The sequence below is a fragment of the Nematolebias whitei genome, chromosome 18, assembly GCF_014905685.2.
Source record: "Nematolebias whitei isolate Nwh7 chromosome 18, NemWhi1, whole genome shotgun sequence".
NCBI lineage: Eukaryota > Metazoa > Chordata > Actinopteri > Cyprinodontiformes > Rivulidae > Nematolebias > Nematolebias whitei.
Genome location: NC_056515.1, coordinates 39259694 through 39272404, shown reverse-complemented (window position 1 = coordinate 39272404; position 12711 = coordinate 39259694). Strand labels below are relative to the sequence as shown.

Below are 12711 nucleotides of genomic sequence, written 5' to 3'. Positions count from 1 at the left end.
GGATGGACGGGTGGATAGATGGACGGATGGATGGATGGACGGATGGACAGATGGATGGATGGATGGCTGGACAGATGAATAGATGGATGGATGGATGGACAGATGGAAGGATGGATGATGGATGGATGATGGATGGACGGATGGATGGACAGGTGGATAGATGGACGGATGGATGGATAGACAGATGGACGGATGGACAGATGGACGGACGGATGGATAGACGGATGGATGGACAGATGGATGGGCAGATGGACGGATGAACGCATGGATGGATGTATGGACAATGGATGGATGATGGATGGACGGATGGATAGACGGATGGATGGATGATGGACAGATGGAAGGATGGATGGACGGATAGACGGATGGATGGATGGATGGATGGATGGACAGACGGACGGACGGATGGACAGACGGACGGATGGACAGACGGACAGATGGATGGACAGATGGATGGATGGACGGATGGATAGACGGATGGATGGACAGACGGACAGATGGATGGACGGACGGATGGACAGACGGACGGATGGATGGACAGACGGATGGATGGACGGATGGATAGATGGATAGATGGCACCCGCCCAGGTGAAATGAGGCTGTTTTGCCAAACACATAATACGCGTGACTCTTACGCCGAAGCGACTTGTATGTTTTTTCCTCTTCATGATGCTTTCATTTTGGACTGATGTGACTTATACTCCGGAAAATACGGTAAACCTAAATGTTTTTGGTGCAAAATATTCAAGTGGAGGAGTTTCACTGTAGAAGAACAGATGTTTGTTTTGTTCGAGGCAACGCAGTGACGGAGCCTGGTTTGGAGGGAGCCATTTTATCCACCAGCAGGAGCAGTGGTGGAGCCAGAGTGGGGGCCAGTGGTGGCTTTGGCCCCCCATAGACTAATCTTCTGTCATCGGAGGAAACTCTACTTTTAAGCAATATCAAAACTAGAAAACATTTTCTTTAAATGATGGCCAGTTGACATATACATATATATTCATCCTGTTGTATACACATGTATAGTGTAGCGGCATCCATCTTGGATTTGACTGCGACTGTTCTTACGTCTAGAAACAGCCACACACCAAAAGGGGAATCGGTGCCTCACTTATTTTCAAGTTGCTCACAAGACAAATGGACAGACGGGTGGACGGACAGACCGAGACCATTTTCTAGTCCCCAATTTGCTCCGAAATGACAATAAAACAGCAGCACAATTGTTTGATTACCTGCGTTATAAAGAACATCTTTCATAAATATGGACGAAAGACAAGATTGGACAAACACCGTGTGGACTGATGTCTGACGGGTGGGGTTGACTTTGAGACTTGTCGCGGGTTCAAATCCCAGCTGCGACCTTTCTGTGAGGTGTTAGCATGTTCTCTCGGTGCACACGTGTGTTTTCTCTGGATACTCCCGTGTCCTCAATAACAACAACACAAAATGCATTTAGATTCAGGAAAGCAAAGCGAGGAATGATCCCTGCCCCCCACCCAATGACACCAAGAGATTAGCACCAGCAACCCACGACCATGCTCGTAAAGCAGGTCCGGATGAACTTCAGGTTCTAGAGCTTGTGTTAGGAACAGCGATGCAGCCTCGACCACCTCGTGCAACTTTACGTTAAGAACCAAACTGGTCACCTGAGAATGAGGGGTACGGACCTGGGACTGGACCTTCACCTCAAACGCACTCGTACGGTCTGTACCTGCGGACGGTGAGCTTCAGAGTCTTGTAGGAGCCTTTGATCAGAGCGATGGCCTCCTGTCGGAACCCGCTCAGCTCCACGTCGTTAATGATGACGAGCTCGTCCCCCAACTGCAGAGGTCGCTCCAAACGGTCCGCCTTCCCGCCCTCCTCCACCTGCAAACACATTTTAGCAAAAACATTCACTAAAAAAAAAAAAGTAGCAGTTTGTAGTTTTTGAGAAGAGTTTTTCTGGACTGGAGTTGAACAGGGAATGAAAGTAAACCTCAGCGTTTTGGTGTCAGATATTCCAGTGTGTAGGAGTTGCACCGTGGAGAAGAACAGAGGGAGTTTTATGTTTGGTTGTTTTTGTGCGAGGCAGCAAATGTTCAAAACTGCCAGTGGCCTAGTTAGACTCAAACCTGTGTGGAAGGACAGATCAGTGTCGCTGGCTATCAAAGTCAGTTAACGTTTTGGTTAGCTTCCCTTACCGCTAATTCGCCAACTAAAGAATTAGATTTGCTAACGCTAAACAGATAAAAAAATTTAAAGAAATATCAGAAGCTAGCGCTAACATGCTAACTTTTATCACCCACAGCTGTCGCTGTAAGACTGTGATGTGACAACATCGTCAGTGAACACGAAGCTTCGACACAACCGGACGTGAGCGGAGATCAAAAAAACGAAAACCACACGCAACACAAACATAGTAGTCTGCCACACCCCTCCCCCCGTCATGCTATGCTAACTGCTAACCAACCCCCACCCTGTTGACAATTGTTGACACTAATGTAGCGCTGTGCTAACCAAAGAGACGAGCGCCCTCCCAAGACAAGTAGCCTAGAAGAAACAATAAAAGATGTGGGACACCATGTGTGAGAGAGTCACGTCCCAGAGACAGTGTGAGCATAGCAAAGATCACTGTGTAGGAATTATGTGTGCAATGTTTCTGACTGTTTACGATGTTTATGAGTGTGAAAATTGTGTTTTCATGTTAGTTTCCTGTTCTGGTTAGGCATTCACGTTAAAGTCTCCGCTCTTGAAATGACCTGCTAACACCTGCTTCAGGTCCACCGGTCCTCCCACACAACACAAGCTGAGATCCACCATGTCCTCGTTGGAGATCGTGACTCCTTTCTAGTGCAAATTAAGAAGAAGAAACTGAAGCGGTTTTCCCACGTAGTGAACGTAAAGGGAACACTAATGTCATCTTCAAGGAAAAGTTGAAGGAACTCCTTAAAGGGACGGCGTCCTCCTCAAAGATGAGCAGAGGACATCGGTAGCTGGACAGAGAAACCTTTTCGTGAACTCCATCATCTTTCTGAGGATCAGTCCAGGTGGAGGTCGCTGGTGAACAATGTTGGCACTGCCCCCGTGGCACAAGGATAAGGGTCTGATGATGGTGGCCATCTTGGATTTTGACGTATCAACCCAGTTTTCGACAGTGACCTTTCTTACGTCTAGATGCAGCCACACACCAAAACAAATGTCGGTATCTCCGTTATTTTTAAAGTTATCCCACTCACTAGAAGAACCGGACAGATGGACAAAGGTATGTCCAAGTTCCCTCTCCGCTCTGGAACGGGGGACAGTTAAACGTAGCACAATTTTTATGCAGTAAACAGCAGGGATTTAAAACCAATACAGAAACTGAAGAAAAAGCATTTTATGTAAAAATACAGTGACGTCTGAGGAATAAAGTAGTTACTAACACTAATACTAATTAATTACAGTGTTGTACACGTACACACAAAAGTTCGGCTCTGTGGAAACGTAACCAACAGTTAATATCTTACCTGTTGTAATTGTCTCTTTGAACGACCCCCGTTTGGAAGAACGGAGTTTAATTTCGACGGCAGTTTGTCGACTTAAAGCGATAATGCTTCCCATCGCCCGGACGTGTTCTCTAAAGCGCTGACGGATCAGCTGACTCCGTACGGAACGTCTGGACGTTTATCTCCAGCTGGTGTTCCACATCAAGGTCACGTTGTTTTGTTGTTCTGTTCGGAGCGAGATAACTAAACTCTCTCATGGCGTTTAAATGTTCGTGGACTCGTTGGATCGGATGTTTCTCTTGGATTCTCACAGCTCACATTTTATCTCGCATATTAAATGTACTCTTTTAATAAATCTTTAGTTCTATGAAGAAGAGCGTGTTTGATGTCTGCTGTAGATTTAACAAAGAGCTCCAGTAACGGCCAGTGGGGGGGGGGGGGTTCCAGGGCTTGATACAGTCTAATTCCTGGATTAACGGTGATCCCTGTACGTTTGAACCTTTAATGGGGAAATGTCTTATTCAGCTGACAGTCTTCACAAGAGTGGCAGCAGATTCACCCTGAAGGTCAGACTATGCAGTGAGCTCCATCTCTGACTCAATAGGCCTCAGTTAGCAGGTTAAAGGTCAAAGGTCATAGCCTCTTCCCTCTAAAAACAACATGGCAACACCCCTTAGGTTTGGAAATCTTCATCCGAAGGAACCACACGACTTCTGGGACAAAACCACACCAGGGGACAGATGTTTACCCAGAATGCACTGCAGCAAACAGCTCCTGCAGCTGTCAGCACGGTGGTGGAGGCTGATGGTTTGGGATCCTGTCAGTCATTATGTTCTGATTCTTGGTCATGTCCTGACGATCCCAGATGTTTGTTCCTTCAGAGAACAAGAACATTTATTGTTTCTTGAAGAAACAAGAATCCAAGTCCAGTTCTCTTTTATTCAAGCACCTGGGGCCCTCTGTGTGTCCCACAGCCCCCACAACCCAGCAGAACCATGACTTGTTGACAGTTTTCCCGTGGCCGACACCGGCGTCCGTCTCTGAAACAATAAACTACACCCATCTGGGGCTCTTCGAACATTAAAACAGCAGCCAAGAATGTCTTGAAGGGCGTGTTGGATCCTCCTCTGAATTACAACATGTGTTTCTTCTCAAAAATAAAACCCCACGCACGGCAGCTCCAACAGCCGAAGACAAAATAATCAGACGAGGAGGACTCGAGGACTGAGACAAGTTTGTTTTAAAGGCATCTACACAAAATACCGTGGCTATGACAACAAAACAACCTAAAACAGGAGTCGTGAGCCGTTTCTGAGCTCTGCAGAGCAGCGACCTAACCGTCCGACATCTACGAGAATAAATATACCCAAATAAGGTCCGTAGAAACACTCGGCAAGAGATCGGACCGTGTGTGTGTCAGTAACTTTGGTATTCCAGCTGAAATTTATTATCCTGCAGATGAACACACATAAACGGAGGTTCAGTCTGTTCCTGCCACGACTGAAACAACACACCTCTAATCAGCAGAGATGGAGAAAATATCCGCAGGAACCGGGGGAGGGCGGTTTAGAGGGGGCTTCTATCAAATAAAAACACTGTTGTTGCTGTTTTGTGTTAATAAATAAATATGAAGTGCATATTTCCAGTGAACAAGACCTGAAAGACCTGGTCTGAAGGTTGACTTCATGTTTGTTGGTGCTAAATGTGGCGTTAAACAGCTGAACGGTCAAAGAAGACTCGTTCTTATATATCTGCTTTAATCTGGGCCTCGCTGGTTTATTACAAATACTTTTGAATTTAGAGAAAATAATAAATGTGAAGCACAAATACTACATTTTACAAGTAGTTGGAAACAATGGATGAATATTATCCACTAATCATGGATGAAATACTACAATTAATCATGAGGTGATGATCTGACAAGAAATATAAATGATGTTTGTTGAGTTTGTCTCCTACATGTTTCATATTTATCAGTTACTTCAGGGCTAACGAGGACTACAACCAGCCCCCATGTTAAAATGATATGGATGAATAGGATATAAGCTCAAATCTTTAAAATATGTTTCTGCGAAACATCATAATGACTAAAAACAACAAATCGTTTTGGATCGTTAGCTAGCTAGCTAAGTGTCTGACTGGAAATTAGAAATAGTTTACATAATAACTAGTTGTTAATTTGTCTTTACTAGACAGACATGGTTAAAAGGTTATTTGGCAAACCCCCCCAAAAATTGCGCATTTCAGTAGTAAAGTATATTAATTCTGGCGTTCCACAAGATTGAGTGTTGGGTCCTGAACATTTTATTTTTAAAAAATTGGGGGTACGTGTCCTATGTTTTATTAGTTTCCAGATGGAGCAAATACTGATTTGTTTTGTTTGCATTTAAGTGCTTCGGGTGGGTGGATGGATGAATAAATGGACAGATGGCCAATTTAAATGGAAAGATCTAAATCAATCCTCATTAAAACAATGTACCCTGAACTCAAACATCCTCTGCGACCTCCAACATGGCCTAAGACTGATTAATAATGTCCTACAACGATGGCAAACAAGCAAACGAGGTCACGCTGGGTCCCAACAACAATGACGTGAAAGCCTGGTTGCGAACAAGTCAATTTTCCCACTCAAAACTCCCAACTGTTACTCCAACAAAGGTTGCATTAATCCACTGAGGAAAAGTTGGCAACCAGGTGAAAACAAGTGGTGTTTTCATCGCTCTTTGTTACGTTTTACAACAGCAAGATTTACACCCAAGCCAAACTAAAACCTCTTTCTTTGCTTCTCCAGCGGCTGTGGGGAAAACGGGGAAGGAAAAATACACTCCAACAGTGAAAGGAAGTAAAGGAAGCAGACATTAGGCCGGTGTTTGGTCGAACACGACAAACTGCGCCGATCAAAGTGCAGCGCACAATAAAAGCAGGATCGTGGTCAAAAGCTCCCAGGAAAACACATTATTCACATTTTTGTCTTATTTTACAACCATTTGGCTTCCAGCCCAGAATATCCTCCACAGACTCACACCAGCTGGTGATTTGCATTTGAATAAAATGAGGCCAGGTTGACTTTAGAGGCATCGTGAGTGATCATGTTTCACACTGCAGTCCGAGATGAAACCCACAGAGCTGAGGACTTCTGTCGAATAGATGGTCTTTAACTGACAACACTCCTCATTCTTTTGAAATCTTTTACGATCGGTTGAAAATTCTCATAAAAACCACAACGCAACCCCGTCCATTCTCTTACGCTGTGTCCGTGGTTGGGTTGTGGAGGTAACAGGTGCAGGTAGGAAACTCGAGGCATCCCTCTCCACAGGGACTCCTCTCCAGCTCCTCCTGGGAGATCCCGAGGAAGACCCAAGCCAGAGAGGATGAACAGGCCCTCTGGGTCTATATCTATTAAATATGGCTACTAATTACTTTTTGAATAACCTCTAATTAAACAAAACAGAACTTCCACAATAGGCTTTGGTGTCAGCTCGATTCAAAATACCCGCTACATTTAATCGACCTTAGCAAACACAAAAATGGGCACAGCTTGGTCAGTTTTATAGACGATAGACCAACATTAGGTGTGGTAGTAGCTTACAGTCATCCCCAGAACACACTCTGAGAACTAACGGATCGCACACGCTCTTTGCCTGAACGTTTGGCACAAGGCAGAGAGTGATATGCATGAATGGAAAATGGTACGTTTGTATTCTATACGTTACTTTTTAGGTGTTGGATTAAAAAATGTCCAACAGCCACGAACTAAACTGATTACGTCACGCAAACATTTTATTACAACTGATAAAACACGTGCACTGGTTATTTTTTTAATGTTCTCTCTTGGGCAACAGTCCAACTTAAAGCTACTCATGAAGACCAGTAGAAAAATAATTAAGATAAAAAACACAACTCAAACAATATTGTTGCTCATACTGCTGTGTGTTAAATAAGATGTGGACCAGCTGGCAGAGACTCTGATTGTTGACCTACAGCACAAGTGACTGAAAAGGTCAACAACGGTGACGTCCATCGAAGACGAAGAGCCGTCTGGGATGGAGACGTCAGAACATTTTAAAGTATTTGTACACGTTGTGCTCAGATCTGTGAGGTAAAAGTACTTTTTACACGACTGCGTTTACGGTTGCGTTTCGGTCGTTCGTGTACACGACGACTGCGGTTGTTTTCTCTGACACCAAAGATTTTTCGAGCCAAGTTCCAGAGGTTTTGGAAACGCCTGGCACCGTTTCAGACCCATACTGCAGCTAACAGTTTGTCTGTGCGAGGAGATGATTGAACGAACGGTGGTGGACAGCAGAAGCTGACTGTGTTGATCAACGTGTAGGGGGCCGGGGCACCCAACCTCCTCCTCAGTCCAAACGAACGCTCGTTTATTCACCACTGTGGGTGTAACCTCTAACTTTATCTCCCAGTTGTTCAACCTGTGCTGTACCTCTGATGATCTCATTACTAATCTTCTCCATCCTTGTCTCTCCTAAGGAGAACCTCAACATCTTCATTTTTTCACTTCCAGTTCTGTCTCCAGACCATACAACAGAGCTGGTCTCACCACTGTCTTGTAAACTTTTCTCCATCACTCCATCCTGCCTGGACTCTCTTCTTCTCCTCTTCACCACACTCCCCATGTTCCTGGACAGTGGACCCCAAGTCCTTGTAGTCCTGCACCTTTGTGACCTCTGCTCCTTGTAGCCTCACTGTTCCACCTCCTCCCTCTCATTCACACACATGGACTCCGTCTTTCTACGGCTGACTTTCATTCCTCTTCTCCACCTCAACCTCTCCAAGTTCTCTTCCACCTGTTCCCTGTCCTCACAGATCATGACGTCATCTGCAAACACTAGCGATTCAATCAGTGTTTACTAAAGTTTATCAGATTTTGGTCAAAACGGAGGTCGAAACTTTCAAAAAGTTAAACTGGTGGAGCTTCTTCTACCAAACTTATAGTTTAAGGAGCGGGAGCTCCAGGAACATCTGCTGTCACGCACCTTGGAGATGATGAGCGGCTCTCCGTGCTCCAGGCCCCCCTGCAGAGTGAAGCCCCAGGGTGCTCCTCCCTGCAGCCGGGCCTCCACCAGCACCCAGCCGCCTCCTCCTGCACCTCCCCCGGCCGCCGGCTGGAGCCCTGCCCGGCCTCGGCTCTCCATGGCCGGACACTCCGGGCTGCTCCTCCTCGGCCCCAAACCAAGTCAACAAATCCTCCACGAGCGCATTTCCTCCATTCATTAAAACTCCTCTGGGGGAGAGAACGACACAGGAGGGGGTTCAGGGGGTCCAGAGTTCCTCCCGAAGCTCCGGAGTTTGAGCTCCAACAAGAACCAGAGACCCGAACCAGGAGCGGAAAAGTTTGTGGGCTCGAACGGGTTCAGGTCTGGAACAGAAACCCACAGCCTCCTCCTCCTCCTCTCTCCTGAAAATCAGTTTAGCATCACAAAAGGATTTTCTGCGACTCACCGAGCAAAGAGAAAAGAGCAGGAGGAGGAGGAGCAGGGGGAGGAAGACCGGGGGAGGTAAGGTTCATGGGGGAGGAGGAGGGAGGGAAAGAAGTAAAATGCTGAAAAGTTGTAAATAAAAAGAGTTTGGACTGAAAGTTGTTTCCTTTGTGTTTGTTGACGAGGAGTAATCCGATCCACAGTGTTCACACCAGAACCGGATTACTGCACAGAACCGAATCTGGATCCAGTCGTTCCACATGTGATCCATCCAGTCGGTGCTGCAGGTTCAGAAACAGGAACAAGAACTGTCCTCCTGCTACATGTAGCCTGTAGTCCTCATCTGCTCACACTCACTCATGTTCGTGCTGCTGTTGTTTTTGTACCATTAGTGCTCAGGGTCTTCTTAGTCCCGTCTTCTTAGTCCTGTCTTCTTAGTCCATGTCTTCTTAGTCCGCATCTTCTTAGTCCATGTCTTCTTAGTCCGTGTCTTCTTAGTCCTGTCTTCTTAGTCCGTGTCTTCTTAGTCCGTGTCTTCTTAGTCCGTGTCTTCTTAGTCCGTGTCTTCTTAGTCCGCGTCTTCTTAGTCCGTGTCTTCTTAGTCCGTGTCTTCTTAGTTTAGTGAATGTAGTACATAGTTCATGACTCAGATCTTACTAATGTTTTTCTTTACAATTTGTGTTTTTGTTGGATGTAACTGGGACCAGGTGTACTGCTGGTGAAGATTCTCAGTCATCCAGGACATGATGAATTCTTTTGCTACTTTGTGGCCTTTACCTACTTTATGGGACCTTTACCTACTTTGTGTAGGGTTTAGCTACTTTGTGTAGGGTTTAGCTACTTTGTGTGGTCTTTACCTACTTTGTGTAGCCTTTAGCTACTTTGTGAAGACTACTTTGTGTGGCCGCTACTTAATGTAGCCTTTTGCTACTTTATGTGGCCTTTACCTACTGTAATTGTTTGCTACTTTGTGCAGGCTTGAGCTACTTTATGTAACCTTTTGCTACTTAATGCAGACTTTTGCTACTTAGCCTTTTTGCTACTTTTAGCTTCTAGCTAGCTAGCTTTTTGTTAGTTTTAGTTTCTAGCTAGGTTATGCAACTTTTGGATTTTAGCTAGTTTTTGTTACTTTTAGCTTCTAGCTAGACATTTATTTTAGCTTCTAGCTAGACATTTATTTTAGCTTCTAGCTAGACATTTGAGATTTTTACAGTCTTATTTAACTTCTAGTTTTTGCAGCTTCTAGCTTCTAACTAGCCTTTTCCTACTTTAGCCATTTTAAAGTTGTGCTGTGCTTCTTTATTTAAACAGCTTAGTCCCACGGAGCCACGAGGACTCGTTTACAAGAGAGACCTGATTTTAACAAAGAGTGAAGACAACAATGGACGACAACAATAGACGATCACAAATGATGCATTTTTTGTACAATTGAAAACTAAATAATTAAAAATAAATGTAGCAAAAAAACAGCTAGATTACGAGGATTATTAGCTATCCTTTTGACACTTTGTTATTTTACTGATTTTGTTTAACTAGACTTTTATTACTTTTAGTGTCTAACTTGCCTTTTCCCATCGTTTCCTTTTACCTTTTACAGTTAACATTTGATAACTTGGGTTTTAACTAGTCCTTTGCTATTGATAAAGCTACAATTTACTAGTAGCACGTTTAGCTCATTTTTGCTAGCTATGTGCCACTGTTAGCTAGCATTTTGCTACTAATGACTTTTCGATCAAATGAGCCAAGCTTCCACGTGGTTCGGTTCAGCCGAGCGCTTCGTTCACGACGAGCAAGTGGACCGGTGAGGCTACAAGGTCACGGAGGTGCAGGACTTCAAGGACTCGGGTCAACTGTCCAGGAAAACAGGAAGTGGGGTAAACAGGTGGAGCATATCCAGGCAGTTGTTTACATCGAGTGCGTACCCACGTTTCAGAACCGCACGTCAATATTTCTGGAGAACTACCGGAGTTATTCAAAGAGCATCGTTTGATAAAGTCCAGGGTCAGATTTGATCAATGTGCGTCATGAGAGCTCAGTTGGTTAACGGCTCCAAACCTCGGACTTAAAGATCTAAATAATCATCGAGTTTTAAAAGGTAATTTGATGTTTTCAGAGAAAACCGCAGCGAAGGCCGAGGTCAGGCTCCCATCTAGTGGACAGAAAAGTGCATTTCGACTAATCTGAGCAGTGAAGTTCATAAATAAGAGTTATGCGTCATCATTGTATGGTCCCATACGGTGAAACTGGCACTCAGCATTTAACCCATCACACCTGAGATGCACCCAGGTGGAGCAGTGGGCAGCTATGTAGGCACCCGGGGAGCAGTTGGGGATTGGGTACCTTGCTCAGAGACACCACGACGTGGGAATGGCTGGGGATTGAACCTGGGGCTTGCGGGTCCTGGGTCGGCTGCCGCTGCCCCAAATAAAAATGATAAACGTGTGATCACGTGATTTATATAAAACAAATATTTTAAAATGTTTAAGCCAAAACAGTACTTTAGGCAAAAACAGTACTTATTTAGAAAATAAAAAGATAAAACATCAACAAAACATATATTTATACATTGATCTATATTTGTTCAATAATGAGTTTATTTGATAAGGCACTCGGTTAACTCAGAAAAAAATATGTGCAAATGACAAAAATACTGTAGTTTCTGTATAAAAAGTGCGTTTCAACACGTTTACTAAAACATAAATAGTTCCAGATCAGTTATAGATTTACAAAAATATATTGTTTACATTTGAGAACACGAGTTGTTGTTTATTAACTAGTAAATAAACATTTTCAGACTGATTTAAACAATACTTAATATTCCTTCCATTAAAGCACGTCGTAGATTATATATAAAACGAACAGTTAAAGTTTTATTCTTAATATAAAGAAAACAGAAGAACAGGAGGACAGTGACGGTTTAACTCGCTAAAAGACAAAAACACCTTTAATATATGAACCAAATAAGAAGTGCAAAGTGTGTTAGCAAAAAATGTGGAGACTAATCAAGTTAGTGACATCATCAAACTAAAGCTGGATTTATTCTCCACGAGAAGTAAAGAAGTCTGTTCTTGCTGACGGGGCTGCGAGACAAAAATTGCGTCTTTTATTTCTCGCCCCGCCCCCAAGAACGCGTTGTGTGCACAAGCTGCTCGCAGAATCTTTTTCTCGCAGGCTCCAAGTATCGTGCGACAGGTCAGAACATTGTTGGCGTGTTCGTGCGGTTTACGCTGCTCTCATTTCACTTCGACTGAGGAGCCGCTGACCGAGGCTGTTAGAAGAAAAAAAACATCTGTTCTAGCAAAACTTATAAAGCAGTTTCCAGAACAGAGCGCCCTGCCTACCGAACTGCCCTCTCCCACCCCCATCCCCCTTCCGACAACTACCGGCACCGACGTAGCGCTAAGCTAAGCTAACGGCGCACAACCTGCCAAGGCAAGAAAACGAGGAGAAACACGGTCCAGGAAGTCAGAGGAGCTGTGCACGATATGACGGATGGATTTTCCAACAGCCTCGTCCAGCAGCTCTTCAGCCACTTCAGTAGCAAACACGCCCTCAAAAGTTCTGACCAACCACAACTGTCGGCACACGTCCCGAAAGAAGCTACGCCCCCGTAAGAAGCTACGTCCCGTAAGAAGCTACGCCCCGAAAGAAGCTACGCCCCGAAAGAAGCTACGCCCCGTAAGAAGCTACGCCCCGAAAGAAGCTACGCCCCGAAAGAAGCTACGCCCCGAAAGAAGCTACGCCCCGAAAGAAGCTACGCCCCGTAAGAAGCTACGCCCCGAAAGAAGCTACGCCCCGAAAGAAGCTACGCC

At 44.7% G+C, this 12711-nt stretch overlaps 1 protein-coding gene across 1 annotated transcript in view; it reads right to left on the bottom strand.

Annotated features, from left to right (window-relative positions):
* shroom3 (shroom family member 3) overlaps positions 1–8614 on the bottom strand; it is a 55451-nt gene extending 46837 nt beyond the window's left edge. The window contains exons 1-2 of the mRNA XM_037692642.1: positions 8456–8614; positions 1709–1863 (exon numbers count right to left, since the gene is read on the bottom strand). Of these exons, the coding sequence (XP_037548570.1) occupies positions 1709–1863; positions 8456–8614 (314 nt within the window). The remainder of the gene's footprint in view (positions 1–1708; positions 1864–8455) is intronic.
* Between the last annotated feature and the right edge of the window lie 4097 nt (positions 8615–12711).